This window comes from Didymosphaeria variabile, assembly GCF_027946475.1.
Source record: "Didymosphaeria variabile strain IMI 356815 chromosome Unknown scaffold_4, whole genome shotgun sequence".
NCBI classification, from domain to species: Eukaryota; Fungi; Ascomycota; class Dothideomycetes; order Pleosporales; family Didymosphaeriaceae; genus Didymosphaeria; species Didymosphaeria variabile.
In genome coordinates, this window is record NW_026611623.1 from 3,711,298 (window position 1) to 3,727,201 (window position 15,904).

General features: G+C 51.6%; 8 protein-coding genes and 1 non-coding gene across 9 annotated transcripts; 4 read left to right on the forward strand and 5 right to left on the reverse strand.

Moving 5' to 3' along the window:
- Positions 1 to 757: 757 nt before the first annotated feature.
- On the forward strand, positions 758 to 866 carry N0V89_006110. Its single transcript has one exon. It is a non-coding gene; the product is annotated as a tRNA-Pro (tRNA).
- A 1,056-nt stretch (positions 867 to 1,922) lies between these two features.
- On the forward strand, positions 1,923 to 2,585 carry N0V89_006111 (uncharacterized protein; the record flags this gene model as incomplete). Its single annotated transcript, XM_056214882.1, has 2 exons — positions 1,923 to 2,233; positions 2,414 to 2,585. The coding sequence occupies 2 exons, from the start codon at positions 1,923 to 1,925 to the stop codon at positions 2,583 to 2,585; spliced, it is 483 nt and encodes a 160-aa protein (XP_056072149.1).
- A 613-nt stretch (positions 2,586 to 3,198) lies between these two features.
- Positions 3,199 to 4,310, forward strand: N0V89_006112 (uncharacterized protein; the record flags this gene model as incomplete). Its single annotated transcript, XM_056214883.1, has 3 exons — positions 3,199 to 3,250; positions 3,298 to 3,890; positions 3,945 to 4,310. The coding sequence occupies 3 exons, from the start codon at positions 3,199 to 3,201 to the stop codon at positions 4,308 to 4,310; spliced, it is 1,011 nt and encodes a 336-aa protein (XP_056072150.1).
- Positions 4,311 to 4,430: 120 nt separating this feature from the next.
- N0V89_006113 (uncharacterized protein) lies at positions 4,431 to 5,703 on the reverse strand (the record flags this gene model as incomplete). Its single annotated transcript, XM_056214884.1, has 2 exons — positions 4,431 to 5,152; positions 5,202 to 5,703. The coding sequence occupies 2 exons, from the start codon at positions 5,701 to 5,703 to the stop codon at positions 4,431 to 4,433; spliced, it is 1,224 nt and encodes a 407-aa protein (XP_056072151.1).
- Positions 5,704 to 6,605: 902 nt separating this feature from the next.
- On the reverse strand, positions 6,606 to 8,102 carry N0V89_006114 (uncharacterized protein; the record flags this gene model as incomplete). The annotated part of the gene is made up of 5 exons (XM_056214885.1): positions 6,606 to 6,904; positions 6,955 to 7,063; positions 7,118 to 7,135; positions 7,506 to 7,544; positions 7,824 to 8,102. 5 exons carry the CDS (start codon positions 8,100 to 8,102, stop codon positions 6,606 to 6,608), a joined length of 744 nt encoding a protein of 247 aa, XP_056072152.1.
- A 535-nt stretch (positions 8,103 to 8,637) lies between these two features.
- Positions 8,638 to 10,581, reverse strand: N0V89_006115 (uncharacterized protein; the record flags this gene model as incomplete). Its single annotated transcript, XM_056214886.1, has 4 exons — positions 8,638 to 8,970; positions 9,034 to 9,402; positions 9,454 to 9,911; positions 9,960 to 10,581. 4 exons carry the CDS (start codon positions 10,579 to 10,581, stop codon positions 8,638 to 8,640), a joined length of 1,782 nt encoding a protein of 593 aa, XP_056072153.1.
- Positions 10,582 to 11,748: 1,167 nt separating this feature from the next.
- On the forward strand, positions 11,749 to 12,834 carry N0V89_006116 (uncharacterized protein; the record flags this gene model as incomplete). Its single annotated transcript, XM_056214887.1, has 1 exon — positions 11,749 to 12,834. The coding sequence occupies one exon, from the start codon at positions 11,749 to 11,751 to the stop codon at positions 12,832 to 12,834; it is 1,086 nt and encodes a 361-aa protein (XP_056072154.1).
- Positions 12,835 to 13,225: 391 nt separating this feature from the next.
- On the reverse strand, positions 13,226 to 13,675 carry N0V89_006117 (uncharacterized protein; the record flags this gene model as incomplete). The annotated part of the gene is made up of 3 exons (XM_056214888.1): positions 13,226 to 13,428; positions 13,488 to 13,586; positions 13,630 to 13,675. 3 exons carry the CDS (start codon positions 13,673 to 13,675, stop codon positions 13,226 to 13,228), a joined length of 348 nt encoding a protein of 115 aa, XP_056072155.1.
- Positions 13,676 to 14,273: 598 nt separating this feature from the next.
- Positions 14,274 to 15,714, reverse strand: LEO1 (Paf1 complex component; the record flags this gene model as incomplete). The annotated part of the gene is made up of 2 exons (XM_056214889.1): positions 14,274 to 15,501; positions 15,554 to 15,714. 2 exons carry the CDS (start codon positions 15,712 to 15,714, stop codon positions 14,274 to 14,276), a joined length of 1,389 nt encoding a protein of 462 aa, XP_056072156.1.
- Between the last annotated feature and the right edge of the window lie 190 nt (positions 15,715 to 15,904).

Here is a 15,904-nt window from a genome sequence, read left to right on the forward strand (position 1 = left end):
ATCTGCAAACATATCTCCGTCCCATACACGGTCTCAGTCTCATCCTCTGCTGTCTCAGCTGAACAATACCTCGCTTTCGTCAATGCTCATACCGCACGTCTGCCGCAATTTGCTATCGCACTTGAAAGAAGTGTTCGATTCGCGGACCTCAGGACAGGCAGATAAACTCATCTTTCGTAACATCCAAGCATCTCCAACAGAGTGCTCTATAATTTACGCATGGATTAACAGCAACTACGCCAGTTGAGTTTTCGTGTCAGGTTTACCTGCGACTGGCGCTAAAAACATCGGCCGAGTGAAATTCTTCTGTATCGTTTAAAGTCAACCGCAACGATAAAGACCGCATTATGCATCACGGAGCGACTAAATCTGTGTTTGTGGCGGAAGGCAGTGTCAAGGCATTGCCTGGGCTGACCTTGAGATCAAGGAAAACCTTCTTACCTGACTGCAACTGTTTTTTCCAAAGCTCAAGAATAAGTTATCTCCAAGTTAATGTGATGTGACTCGAGTCTCCATCATTGAAAGTGCATACGTACAGTTTGCTAAGCGTTGTTCGGGCCGAATGGGTCTTGGTAGTGGATCCACAACATTTTCACTGGACGATAATTGAATCCTCCAAACTCGGCTAAGCCGCCGGACTGTCAATGGGCCCCGTCCCTTCGCAGACAAGGTTTCGAGTTTGTCCCAGCATTAAATACTCTTTTTGTCAAGTATATAGATTTATCGAACGTTCACTTGTTCAACAAATCAGAACAACGGTCTTATGGTCTAGTGGTATGATTCTCGCTTAGGGAAATTCACCTTAGTGTTTTCAAGCTCCTGAGCACGTTTGCGAGAGGCCCCGCGTTCGAATCGCGGTAAGACCCGTTCTTTTGGCGGTGTGAGGTGTTGGGTTCACACTCAGCTCCCCTCCTATGTGATCACCCACGTTTTTTGTTTTTGCCAAGTTTGGGTTGTAGCATCGGATCACACGTGCATACAATTGGGGCATTTGATGGTGAGGCAAAGCTGACCGTACCAGATTGCTCGAATTGATTTCTGCGCTGGCGCATGGTTGCAGGAGGCAGTTGCCTGTAGAACCGCATAGTTTACCTTTTTGAGAGTTTTTTAGCACGAATACGTGCAAGTCCTACGACTACTACGACCACAAAGCGTCAATCTGCATGGAGAATTACCACGTTCTTGCTGATGTTCGCGCGGCATGCAACAGGTTTGCGGCCCTCCTAGCTTCGCTTAGAGCGCAATCCACCAATCGATCTACACCACTCGCCCGCGGCTTCCGTCCACGTGCAAAACACCAAACAAAAGCTTGTACCTTTGCTATAAACCGTCGAGCCGAGCCTGAGTCCTAACATTCTACGATTCGACAATGCCAATGCGCTGGGAGTATGCAAAGAGCCCCGGGCACGGCGCCTGGGGCACACCGAGCTCAAATTCGAAGTGAGTTGTTGCCTTCGCGTACCTGCATATGTATCAGCTTGGCAATATATATTAACATCTTCAAGCTTTTGTGAAGAGGTACGACATAGCTGAACATGCGCCCATCTTCTTGCACTGACAATCACTGGAGGACTACGTGGTCTCGCACTACATTGCTGAGTTTGTGAACACGCTCACAAATTTGACCTACGGTACGTCATACCTCAAATTTGGAGCAAGCGTTGCGTTAGGCAAAGTAACGCTAATTCGATGCCAGTCATCTATGGTATTCATGGCCTTCGTAGGGTCAGTCCTCGCAAAGATGGCGGTCTGCTCTCAACACTCGCATTTCCTTACTGGGGTTTGATCGGTGTTGGTGTACTTTCTGCCTGGTTTCATGCTACGTTGAACTATCACAGCCAGATGGGTGAGTCAAAATCCTACTCAATACTCGACCCATACGGCCACGAGCCAAATCTAACAACTCAGGCGATGACCTCTCCATGTTTCTCGCTGTCGGCGCCCTCCTCCACCAACTTCAGACCTTCAACAAACCCACCTCCACCCGCCGAACCAGGACCCTCCTCATCCTAGGCATCCTCATCCCTGTATCCGCCTATCACTGCTGGGCAGATGAAATCTACATGCACCAAATCACTTTCGCATCGATGGTGCTCCTGTGCGGTAGGAAGATCCGCATGCTGGTCCGCGAGCGCATTCCCAATGCCGAGCAGAGGAGCAGACTGCTTAGCTTGGCGAATGGGGGACTAGGTAAGGCAAAGATCTCGGGCCCGAAGATGGTATTGAGATTTACGTGTGAGCAGGGACTGGACTGTTCGGGTACTTTCTGTGGAACATCGATGTGCACTTGTGTGAGTATGTGACTGCCTTGAAACACACGATTGGGATGCCATGGTCATTTGTATTTGAGCTGCATGGGTAAGTCATGTCGCAGCTCTTGTCACCGGATTATCGCTGATGAACATCCTTCCAGCTGGTGGCATATCTTGACCGGCATTGGTGCGTACGTTGGCATGGCTGTCGTGGAGTATCTGGTTACAGTCGAAGATGGAAAAACAGACAAGATTGAAGAAGGATTCGTCTGGCCCGTCAATGCTGTTTTGCGAAACCTTGATGCCGCGTCGTCAGGCAAGAAGGCTCGGTAGGACATCCTCTCGTTGGCCACCGAACCTTCACTTGAACTTTACATCGTTCAAAGCGAATGATATTGAAATATTGGAGCGTGTTGCAAGCATTACAGCCTCGCATGCATCTAGCAAGGAGTTAGTATAGATAGTGACTTAGATGTTTCGCGCAAATAGTTGGAGCCAAACCATCTTATTTCCTAAGTCCGGGCTGCCAACCCCCGCCCGGCTTATCGTCTTATTTCTCCTCCGGTCCCGACGGGCCAGTGCCATATTGTTCTGCACCTCTCATCCGCCTTGCTGTGCCTCTCGCTTGCTCCGAAGGCGGACTTCTAATCTTCGAAAAGACTCACCCGCTCTTGCTGTATGGGTACGGTGTTGGTGCTGTGCCGTCGGAGCTAAGGCAGGGAAGCGGCAAAAGCGGGGCTGGATTTTGAAAGCTCCCCTCGTTGACGTATACCATGGTACCCAGTAGAATTGTACGGAGGACAGCCTCAGGATATATAAAGCATGAAGGCGTCTAGGTAGTGGTTTCTTCCCATCAGAAGTCTACACAGCTTTCCAAGACATCTACCTACAATTACTCGCAGCTATCTATACATACACACCTTACCAAAACACCAACTAATACAACATGGTCAAGCTCAACAACAAAGAAGTCGGCCAAGTCGGCTACGGCCTCATGGGTACATTCACTCCCTATATCAACACAAACGTTTCTAACACGACCCAGGCCTGACATGGCGCGCCGACCCTCCTCCGCAAGACCAAGCCTTCGCCGCCATGCGCGCCGCCGTCGCCAGCGGCTGCATCGCCTTCAACGGCGGCGAACTCTACGGCACGCCCGAACGCAACTCCCTACAGGTTCTCTCTGCCTACTTCAAGAAATACCCCGAGGACGCCGAGAAAGTCGTCCTGTCTATCAAGGGTGGCTGCATCCCCGGCACACTGGCAAAGCCCGACGGCAGCGCCAAAAACGTTCGGCGCAGTATCGATGAGTGCCTCAAGTGGCTCGGCGGCAAGAACGGCGACGGCAACAAGTTTCTGGATCTGTTTGAGGTCGCGAGGCTGGATCCTAACGTCCCTGTCGAGGAGACGATTGGGGCGATTGCGGAGTATGTCAAGGCGGGCAAGGTGGGTGGCATCAGTTTGAGCGAGGTGAATGCGAATACGATCCGGAAGATTCATGCCATGCACCCCGTTTCGGCGGTCGAGGTCGAGTTTTCGCTGTGGAGCACAGATATCTTGGACAATGGAGTTGCGAAGACTTGTGGAGAGTTGGGGATTCCTATTGTTGCATACTCGCCTCTTGGACGAGGATTCTTGGTACGTTGTTGTTGTTGTCGATGGACTGTCGTGTGCACTGCTAACGCTTGATAGACTGGCCAATTCCAGAAGTACGAAGACATCCCCGAAAACTCGATGTTGAAACACATGCCGCGCTTCCAACCCGACGTCTTCGACGAGAACATCAAGCTGCTGCACGAGGTCGAGAAGATTGCGAAGCAGAAGAACGCGACGCCAGGTCAGATTGCGCTTGGTTGGGTCATCGCTCACAGCGGGAAGAACGGTCTCGGTGACATCTTGCCAATTCCGGGAGCAACCACAGAATCAAGGGTCAAAGAGAACGCAGCACCGGTCAAGCTTAGTGATGAAGATTTGACGACAATCTCGGACATCTTGAAGAAGTTCCCTGTTCAGGGTTACCGCTATCCTGAGCATATGCGGGGACATCTCGAGCAGTAGGGCGCGAATGTGCGATAGTGGTGAGAAGCATCTAAGATATGTTGTGTTTGTACATAAATAGGGTATCCTGTCCGTGATCCGCAACTCCTAGGTTATGAATAGATTCCAAGCTCTTCCAGCTCATGATGTGGGTAGTGGTCCCTCAGTCGTCTGTTCCGCCTTGTCTTCACCTCCCTCTTGACGATGTATCCAGCCCTGCTCGCGCCACCAAGGGGTCTTCCCAGCCTTGGACTCTATCCGGAGCTTCTTGGATGCAGCGACATCTGCTTCCAGCTGTGCAAAATGACCGGGTTCGTCCTGTCCAGCCTCCACAAGCCTGCGCTTGGCTGTCTCAAGCTCGGCCTCCATAATATTTTCCACGAGCAACTCCTTAGCAGCCCATTCCTCCTTGCGCTGCTTCTCGAGCGTGTCGGCTTCAGCGCGGAGTTTCTCTCCATCTTGAGTCGCCCAGTGTAGCTGCCGCCGCAACAGGCGGAACAGTTGATCCGCAGGTAGGGAGAGCTCTTGGGGTGTAAAGGCCACGTCCGGCGGAAACTGCACCATAGTCGCGTTGGTGACAGGGTCTTGTATATATATAATGTTGTCGTTCGACTGATCAGTTTCGGGGCCCGGGGGAAGTGTTGCGCTGTTCGGCGGATGCGACGAGGGTGAGCCGGGTGTGGAGCCTTTCTCAGCGGACCTCTTCTCTTCACTCAGAACCAATTTGATGCGCTGGAACTTGTTCGATGGGTTCGATGAGTGGTGTTTAGGGACAGGATCAGAGGGTCGCAACGCTTCCGTCTCGTGAACTGTTCGCATATGCTTAGCTAGCGCATCGGAGCGCGTAAAGGAGCGGTCGCATTCTGCGAAGATTAGCTATGATGTAGATCAAGGGGAAATATGAAGGCATACCCGGCAACGTGCAGTAGAAGGGCTTCTCCCGCGTATGACTGCGCATATGCGCCCTCAGCGCATAGCCACTAGCATGCGGTATGCCTTTGCGGTTGCAGTCGCTCCACTCGCAGCTATACTTCTTTTGCCGCGTGCCAATATGGTCGTCGTGTAAGTGTTCAACCAGTCTGTCCATGTTCTCGAGGTCGCCCGCCTCGCAACCTTCCCACTTGCATACTGTGACTTGGTCTTGGCCAAAGTCGTCTTCGGCTGACATGCCAGGATGATGTGGTGATGCAGGCACGGAGCCATCTGTGTCCTCCGAGAGCTCGCCAAGGTCGTCTACCGGTAGCATGTCGGTGGGCGGTTCTTCGGGTGCGCGATTCTGCAGGCGCGGACGTTTGCTCGGGCGAGCAGCAGGTTCGTGGTCGGGAGTGTGTTCGACGCTGATGCGGCGACCTTTGACTTCATCAGGGAAGTCGTCGCTGGCGTAGTCGGAGAGATCTGAAGCCGGGGAATCCATTGTAGAAACGTCAAGGATCGGTGAGAGATGTGGAGTTGATTGTTGAGAAAGGGAGGAACCACTGGACGACGCGTTGGATGGATGCTGCTCCCGCGCACAGGCCACGGCGGAGGAGTGAACCAGCTCCACCCACGAAACTTTCAACGAACTCTCCTCCACTCCCCAAGTGAAGGCGCAATTCCGCCCAAGTATGTTATTGACAGCTTGTATTGTACTGATGGAAGCGTCCCGAAATAAGGAGAGGAGATCTTAAGTTGTAAGTCGCACTCCAAGCTGTCCAACTTCCCTGATGAATTATTTGAGTTCTGCAATTCCAACGGCAAGCTTCACGCTGCGCCGAATGCGGAGTACTCTTTCACTACACTTGATCTGATAGCATTGTTCAAGCTCGCATAACTGTTGCCTGGTGCTCTTTGCAATGCTGACCCTTGATAGGTATTTCATTACGGTTGTCGAAATTGATCATGAGCGCGTCGTCGACCGTCTGCTACCTCCGACACGGCTACATTGCATACACTCGATCGAAAGATCCAAGGGAGAGGCTGAGCCATACTACATATAGACGCATAGAGAGTTGAACCTGGTCTGATGCCCAGTGGATGGAAACTAAACTGCAAGATCGTCGGTCATGGATAGCTTTTAATTCGGTAATTGTTACAGTACAGAACCCAAATGCTTTCAATGTCGCCGTCTTTAACGTGCTGGCTATCGTTGCTTCGTCTATCCTGTGTTCGCCTCGACTCTCCAAAAAATTTGCCCGCAAAGCGGCAGTGTCGTGATGTAATAACATGGCGGCTATCCAATCATACCATCCATTCGCCATAGTTAATAGCATATTGCCAAAGGCTGGTCCTCCGCATCTCCACCCTAAAAGTGCGTCTGATCGGAAGTAGTCGAGCGCTTTACCTGCCCTTCTTCTGCTCTGAATGTGCCTGCGTGTTCTTGAAGGGAAATCCGCTTGTACGCTTATCGGCGCCTGTCTTACGGCTGATACGTCCATCACTGCTTGCAAACAAGATGCACCACAGCGCAACAGCACAGAAGAAGCCACTTCCAATCGTACCAAGCGCAAACGAGAAAACGCCGGTCTCGGTCCACATAGTATAACCGTAAAAGGCGAGGGCAGCGTGGAAAAAGGACGTGATTGTGAGCGTGGGAAGGGCATAAGGCGCTTTGGGATCCGCTGCTGACGTAGTGGCTCCTGCGGTGTGTCAGCCGAATGCGCGACTTAGACATGAGGTGTCATAGTACCTTCTGTGAGCCTACTAGACAGCGGCACGGAGCCCGTGAGAAGGATATTCAGTGCGCCTATAGCGAGAAGGGGAGAAACCGAGTTGACGGGAAAAGTAGATTTCCAGAGCTGGGTAAGAGGTCAGCGGGAGCCGCGATTATCCTTCGTAATCTTGGTGCGTACTCGAGGGCTCTCGAACCTCTGGAGAGAGAAGCGCCGTGATCATAGTCGGCGAAGCGATCATAGGAGCGGCTTGTAGGGCCATCCAGGCAGCGGTGCCATAGGAGTAGAAGTAGTAGACCTGGCACACGACTGTCAGCAGTCTAGTCGCTTTCATCAGCCATTGCCACGACTCACATCCATATTTACGCTGGAGGATTTTCAGAAGGGTGAATGACAGTGTTATACAGGTTTTGAAGGAGGTGTCAGAGGTCGTAAGCGTGTCAAGGGCGAGCAGTGCGGGCAAGGTGGATTTAAAGGCGGGACGCGAGCTGTGAAAGGTACCGCGCTGGTTTGAGCAAACACCTACGTCATGCGGCCCATTTCGGCAGCAACCTTGGAATGCGCTTACCTTTTCGGAAGCGATCTCGAAATCAGGGCGGGGGATCGACTATGAAGCTGAGCCTCAGGATATATGAATAGATACCCTTGTGGCTGGAGAGTTGTCTATGATGATGACTGGATAAACAACGCATGAGGGATCTTACGCCTCGTCTCCAACTTGCACTGCAACATGACAACGCCTTCAACAACAGTGACAACACAGCGCATCTTCCCTTCTGTAATTTCTGAACGATTCATGACAAGTATACGGAAGCCTGATACGAAAAGTTTTCTCCATCAGATCCGTGTTGAGGGCTCAATTGTCCTTCTCTCGCCTGTCGTTTACCCAGATGACCAGCGCATCATCGCCATAGAATTCGACATCGCGGATGGTGAGAAACTCCTCTCCGCTAGCTGCCTTGTATATGCATTCAGTGTCATTTGGCGGTGAGGTTAACGAGGGGGCCATAAGGCAATCAGGAAGGACCTGAGCGACACTTCGATTGCCAAGATCAAAGAGGTCACCAACATCGTCGAAAAGCTCCTTCCAAAACCCGTTCGACCATAAGTTGTACGAGCCCTGATACAGGATAGCTTGAGTAACTGGGGTAATGAGGAAGCTCATGGCCGGTAGAAATGTGTGACTTAATATTCCACCTCAGAACTGAGTGAGCAAGATAGGACGACGAGAGCTCCCCGCTGCGGGCACTACATCTAAACAAGATCGAAGAGACGCTCGGTCCTTTCAGCATGCCTTGGTACGAAGAGGCGCGGGGAGGGTGACAAGGCCATACATGAGGTGGGATCCTTCTGCTGGTATCGAGACACTGATCCGACGGTCACTCTGAATAGTCAGACGCAACGAAGTCCATGGATGAAAGAGCAGCCTTCTTAGTTGGACGCTAAACTAGACGACCGAACTGTTCACAATCGTTGAGTTGGGTTTCCACAAACCCAGTCTCAACGGCCACTCTTAGTGTTGGCGTTGTTTTGGAGCGCCAAAACATGACACGAGATCACGAGTGTCATCGACTTCGGATCTGTGATATATATTGAGCTCACGCAGGGCTCAGTATGGGCATAGAGTTACGATCTGGTATATCATGCCACAGCGTTCCTCCTGTGACGTACTCACTCGTCTCTTAACATCGGAGAGGGTATCAAACCATCTTCCCTTGCTTCCTCTCATGCGCCAGCCAGCGCTTGCTGATATCAAACATGATGCGACTCCACGATCTCGTAATCATCTTCATCTCAAACGTGCCGCTAAAGACACTGAACAGAAACAATAGCACCATGCTGATTGCAAAAACCAATGCAAATGCCCACCAATAACTCTTGACGCTGAATTCCACGCCCGCGAACTGTATTGAGAAATACCCGGTCATGAGCGTGACAGGCATGAATACCATAGTCACTTTTGCGAGAAGAAGCGTGACTCTAGTGAGGCGCTCGACGCTGAAAGACTCCTTTATGGCAATGAGGTTAAAGTTCTGGTGGTAAAGTTAGCGGCAAAAGTCGCGAACGTGGAGGTAATCGAATAGCAAGTCACGTACCATCATGACAAGAGAGTCTTTCTGATCAATGCACTCTTGGATCTCGCTGAGCGCATACAGCTTAATCCTGTCTTTCAAGCGCTCGAACCTCACTCGAGAAGCCGAGCTGAGGGACACTCCTAGCAGACTATCCGCTTCTGGGACTTGTGGTCCTGATGCGTTGATTGGTATGGAAGAAGCCAACGACTCCACGCCTGAGACAATGTGAGAATTTTTCAGTGATGCAAGTGTAACCTCTTGTTTCTTAAGCACGCGGTCGATGATCATCTCGTAGGCCAGGTAGACGCGCTTGAGGATCGAAAGTTGGCAGCCAATGTGGTGTAGTTGATCGACGTGCTCAAGATTTGCTCGGACCAGCATCTCTCGTCTCTAGCGTAGGTTTAGCGAGATGTAACGGGAATTTGAGCATGGGGAACATACAAGACGATCCAGCTCAGCAGCATAACCGTGTTCGCGACGCGTGACTAGACTGTACGTCGTATACCAGTCCTCAAAAAGGTAATAGAAAAGGAGACCAGGCGCATCAGTCGGCCTGTGCGCGGTCTCCTCATCGCTATTTCCTACGCGATGTCGAATGGGTAGCATGATAAGGGAAGCCTCACGTAATGGCGTGGGTGCTTTGGTCAATTGTCGGAAGACGCTCACCAGATTCCTACGTGCGGTATACAGTGTCTTCAATTCGGATGACTGCAGATTACCCTTGGTGAATGGGAAAGGATCTTCGGAAATGGTTATGACGGTCTTATCTTCAGTCAGAAGAAGCCAATTCCAGACACGCTTAGCCAAAGGCATGTCCCGGCTCTTATCAACCTCGTCGTCATGGTTGTGTAGCTTCTTGGTGCGAACATCGTGTAGCGAGTTATACCCTATACTGACAACTGGACGGATATCAGTAAGAGCGTTGATAAATCGGGAAGAGAGCTTACAACGTCGACCCCAATCTACAGTTGACCAGTGCCAAACCTCGTTGACGATGTGATAGTGACTCAGGCCTCGCACCATATCAAGCTGGGTTGAATGCATCATCTCAGTCATACCGATGCTCTCTTCTGAATCGAATCCCTCCTTTTCCTTTGACGCTGCGGACTTCCTCGACCGGTGAGACTTACGCGACCTTATTGATTCAAGCGTGTTCGAGCTCTGGCTTTCATGCAAGGCACTCGAACGTGGTGACAGCGGGTCAGAACACATCAGGCCCAGTAATCTTGGTGAGAAATCGTAGTGCTTGGCTAGAACGTGAAGCACATCTTTTTGCAGATGCGGTACCCATACATTGATCCATCTTGTGTGCAGATTTGCCGGCCTTGGTGCCGAAAGTAGCCGAGAGACGGAATGTGAACCTAAGTCGAAAGCACAGTATGCGTCATCATCGCCGAAGTCGATAATGAAGTTGTTACTGTGCGGATTGCGCGTCTGTCTGTCGAACAGATCAAAGTTTCTCTCGTCGTCGAAGTTCCGGAAAGCAGCTTGTATCTCCTCGTCGCAAAGGTCGTCATAATACGATGGCAGTCGTTCCGCGGGCGATGCGGGTCGTAACGGTTCATTCATGCTTTTAGCAACGAAAAGGAAATGGGATTGTAGCTAACGAGACGACGCGGAGCTATTGCCTATGATGTTCTCTTTCTCTCAGTCTCGTGTGATGAGGGCTCGTGCCCTGCCCAGGCACCTTGCATTTGTCCATGATGTTGGTCACGCGAGTCTTTGGCACACCGTAGGCAGAAGGTCTCAGAGCGGAGACTGCTGTCCGCTTGCGAGTGGCTGTGCCACATGTTTCTCCGCAAACGCTGGGTGACTGAGGCTTCACAATGAGACTGCAGGCTGCGAAAAAGGAAACCGATGCCGAGTGTAGTTCAGCAGTGCCATGATGCAGTGCCGGAAAGGGTCACTTGACGTTGATGTTCCAAGCGCGGCTAGCGCCAATTCAATCGCTTTTCAGATCACGACCCACACCCTTTGCTCCTCTTACGCACTTGTACACTCTACGGTGTTGCTATATTGTCGCATTTCGAAGTGATAGATATTTATCCGTCATAGATATCGGGATCGAACTCGGCCACCACTGCGGTCGCAGACCTGAACAGTGCCCACCAAGCACCTGGCATATAAGCGTCAAGATCAACCGGGAAGCGTCTCCCGAGGACGCATGAGAGCTCTCTATCACGCACGATTCAAGTGAAAGTACTATGATGATTGTGGAGCTGCAGTGTATTCCAGAAGAAGAGAAAGGTTAGAAACCGCCCGATTGGCTACGGTGACTTCTCTAGCGTACACTGTCCGAACTACTCACACGACCTTCTAACCTCGTGCTCGTCTCGCTCACGCTCTTTCGTCTAGATCTTCGATACGGAACAGGAGATTCTACAGATCATGAAAACTAAGCTCCAGTTTTCGCAAGCTTATCCGCTCTTAATGATACCGTTCATTACATATTTGCGTGGAGATATTTCGGAGACATCTTGAACCGCTCGTAAGTCGCAAGACTTACGAACAAGGTGCTCACAGAGTGATTGTCTCGGATGCTTTCACAATTCATCTCGCCAGCTCCCGTTGTGCTTACCATCTTCTATAAAAGCATGCGCTGTGCATCCTCACAATACCAACCACCACTCCAAATCATCTCCATCACAGCATTCCCAGCTATAGAGGTTCAGCTTCAAGGATCTTATCACCTCAAGATCCAACAAAGCCTCACTCAACCGAAAACTATAAGTGAAGATGCCTCTTCGCCCCCAGATAGTAGACGCCCTGATTATAGGCGGCGGCCCTGCTGGCCTAGCCGCCTCCTTAGCCTACGCCCGCACGCGCACCACAGCCATAGTCTTCGACTCACAGTCCTATCGGAACGAAGGCATAAAACACATGCACACCGTTCCCTCGCGCGACCACGTCAACCCCTACGAGTTCCGCAGCATAGCCCGCGAGCAGATCACATCGCGTTACCCCAGCGTCTGGTTCGAGAAAGTCACGGTCACGCAAGCCGAGAAGAAGCTTCTAGGAGAGGAGAAGTACGAGGGCTTCGAGGTGACTGACAGCGAGGGAAAAAGCTACCAGGGGAAAAAGTTGATTCTTGCGACTGGGTCGAGGGATGTGTTTCCGGAAATTGAGGGGTTTAAGGAGAATTGGCCGCAGCATATCTATCAGTGTCTTGCGTGCGACGGGTTTGAGCAGCGAGGTACACCGATTGGTGTCCTCGATTGCAGTCCGAAGACGGCACACTTCACCAATATGACGCTGAACTTTGATTCGCGCGTCACAGTACTGACGAACGGCCCTGTCCCGGTCAATGCGGCGATCAAGCAGCAATTGCGCATTTGCGAAGCTTGGGGCGCGAAGGTCGATTCGAGGAGGATCAAGCGACTCATCAACAATGGTCCCACGCACAAGGAAGGCGTCACAGTGGAATTCGAAGAGGGCGAGACGCTCACTTTTGGCTTCATTGCACACAAATCAGCTACAGTGAACAAATCACAGGATCTGATCGATCAGTTGGGAGTGGAATGCGTGGATCCCGCCTTGGGTGGACATATCAGGATAGTCAACCCGATGTTCAATTCGACAAGCGTTAAAGGTTGTTTTGCGGGTGGAGATACGATGCAGGCAATGAAACAAGTCACCATTTCGATGGCGGACGGTCTCAAAGCCGCAGCGGGAGCTGGTATGGAGATTGCTGCCGAGCGGGAATTGGCTACCTTGAAGATGCTGGAGAAACAGGATATCAATGCGAGTATGATTGGCACCGCTCTAGAGAGCCCTGATGCGGCTATGATGCTGAGTAGTGGAGACAGCAAAGCCGCGAGCTAAATGGGCTTCACAGCTGTATGGTAATACTAAGTCATTCTAAAATAGACGGTATGATTGCTGGAAATATTTAAATACTGAAGGAAACACTGTAGTGGAAATTTGATGTTGTAGGCAAGTTGCTGTATAATAGATGCCCGGTTCGTACTATCCGCAAACCTAAAGCTATAAAGAAACTGCCGCCGAATATTGCGGGATTATTGTTGCGAACGACTCCAGACGAGGGTCGTGTTCGGATTGTGGTCGTACCATTATCCTCGCGGCCTGAGCCATGTCTTGCCGTCCGCTGTAGTGAATGCTGTTTCCTGTCAGCGATGTCTTTGTCCTCCTTTTTATTCTAGATCAGGTAACACATCGACTAACTCTGCCCGAATCCTGATCATGTGGCTGAGCTTCATGTCAACGTTGCAATGAACTTACGTCGTATCTCCAGCATACAAGCCTGAACATCCCCCCACAACGCCTCGATCGCGCCTTTGTCCGACGGCCTCGGAGTGCTTTGTATCAATACCAGGCAGTTCTTGAAGTTGTCACCGAGATAGGCGACGAGCTTGGCAGTGTAGAAATCATTCTTGGGTACTTCTCGCATCCCGCCCCCTGTATGGGGAGATAATTCAGCTGGGACAAATCCACTTCGTACATGGCCTTATGCTTACCGCCGGCGTCACCCGGTGCTTCGCGTGGATAGCAGGTGGTCACGACTTCGAAGGTGTGTGCGCTGGGGTAGGCGGCGCCGTAGATGACGTGCGCGTGTCCTATGGGCGTGAGCAAGAGCGTTGGAAAGGATATTTGACATACTAGCAATTCGGTTGGAAAGCTTCTCGATCTCGTCAAGGTGGTCCATTTTGGGTAGTCGAGCTTTGAAACGGTGAGCGTGTGTGAAACCAAAGTCGCACAGGTGAGGAAGACACACTCCGCATCTGGGGTTACTGTCTGTGGAGGGTTCCTGCCTCCAGTTCTGGTGAGAGTAGTAGGTACAAGATTCTAGAGAAGGGGCACCTTGCCACGGAAGGTACGCTTGAGAACTGAATCAGAAGTATCGCGTGCTACCCTGCCCAGGTGGGATGTGTGACACAGACCCCTCCCTTTGCCCCAAATCAGAAGATCTCTGCGCTCCAGATACACATGGGATTGAAGTTGGAAAGCTTTGGTAAAACGTTTCAAGAATTTTGAATATCCATGATATAACTTAGTATTCGATGCACAACAGCCAAACTCCAGGCTATGCAACAAGTAAATGATTCCACAAGATGGTCTTCAGTACGCGAGCCGCGTGAAAAAACATCTACCCATAGTGCCCAAGCGTATTGTCTCTGTCAACTCCTGATACCGTGCCAATCCGCTCCTGGTCTCTAGGATCGAGACGGCTCGCAACTACCAGGGGGCATGTTCATGATTTAGTTGTACTAGAAGCAATGACCGCCGAGATACCTTCGCATGTTTTACTCATCATCCTCGTCGTCATCCACGACTACTCTTCTCTTCTTCGATCGAGCGACCACATCGTCATCTTCATCATCATCATTGCCCCTGCTCCGCTTCGGGCTCCCTGACTTCCGGCTCCGTGGCTCTTCAATGATCCCATCATCGTCATCCTCATCATCTTCCACGACTTCTGGCTCCTCGTCGCTGTCAGCGATGAAGTCGTCCGACTCGTCGTACTCATCCTCCTTGTTGGCCCCGCGTCGAGCGTAAGCATCGTCTTCATCGTCGCTCCAGTCTTGGTGTCCACGGCGCGCCTGAGCCCGCGGCTTCTTGGCTCCGCCTTTCCTTCGGCCTTCGCCACCTTCGAGCATATCGGCATCCAGACCGTAGCCACTCCTGGGCTTACCCAATACTCGATTACTTCGCTCCTGCTCTCTGACCGCATGCTTCTCTCTCGCTCGTTGCTGCTTCAATTTCTCCTTGTATTGCACCTCTTCGCGTTGTCGGCGGAGTTCAGGATCTTCGCTCACGTCGATGAAAGAGATGGCTTGGTTGGCGTCATCGCGGCCACGGGACGCGGCGGCTGCAAGGTCGTTTTGCAGCTTCTCCAATGCTGAGTCTTTTGTATTTGAGGTTGGCGCAACGGACAGGTAGGTAGTCAACTTATTCGTCACGCGCAAGACGTTAGGTCCTTCGCAAGGTGCCACGAGATACGTGTAGCTTTCCTTGTTGTGGTCGTCTCTCCGCTTTCCTGTGATCATGGTAGGTGTAGGCACCACAGGGTTGGACTGTGGAGGCGCAAGCATCTGCGCGCTGATTTCGTATTGGTTGACTGGATCGTTGGCATGTTGCAGTGTGAGAGAGCCGTCCGACCACCTCAGTATGCGTGCATTTGATTGCAGTTTTGAGGGATCTGATGGCGAATGCCGCCATCGGATTGTGGTCATGGCGGTATTGAAAGCAGAAAAGTGGTCTGACGCGGGCTTGTTTGAATGATGGTCCGTTGTCGGAGGCTGGAACGTCTTGTGGGAGAAAGCGGTCGGATCGACGGACATGAAGGTTGGGATCTTGAGGAGATAGAGCTCGCCGTCGGTGGGTTCAGGTACGGCGTGACGCGCAATTTCGGCGTCCTCGAAGGTGAAGTTCTGATTCTGCGTCTCGACATCAGGCGTATCCCGCGCTGCGCGGTCGTTGCGACCCTCATCGTCGCCCGAATCGAGGTCTTCATCGTCCAGCTTTCTCTGTCTGTATGTAATGTCAGCGCCGCAGCACGGAAACAAGCTCCAGAGCAACTCACTCAGGCTGCTGGTCCGCGTCGTCGTCATCGCCAAAGAGATCGTCTCCCAGATTATCGTCGTCCTCCACGTTTGCAGGTGTGCCAGTGTTCTCTTCTTCTGCTACAGGCGCGCTTCCTGCGAAGTCTTCGTCCTCAGACGGCGCATTCGACAGGTCGCTCATTGTCGCGGTGGTTGAGCCGATCGCCGAAGGAAAAACCAATGGTGCCAAATGGTCTACTGAGCAAGATGCGATCGCGACAGTGAGAACGGAGGGTCGAGGCGAAGGAGTTAACGAAGGAGTGAGTGAGGCAGCGGCGATGCGTTGCTTGGAGAAAGTTGAACGACCAACGACCGACAATGAGCTTCGCGCT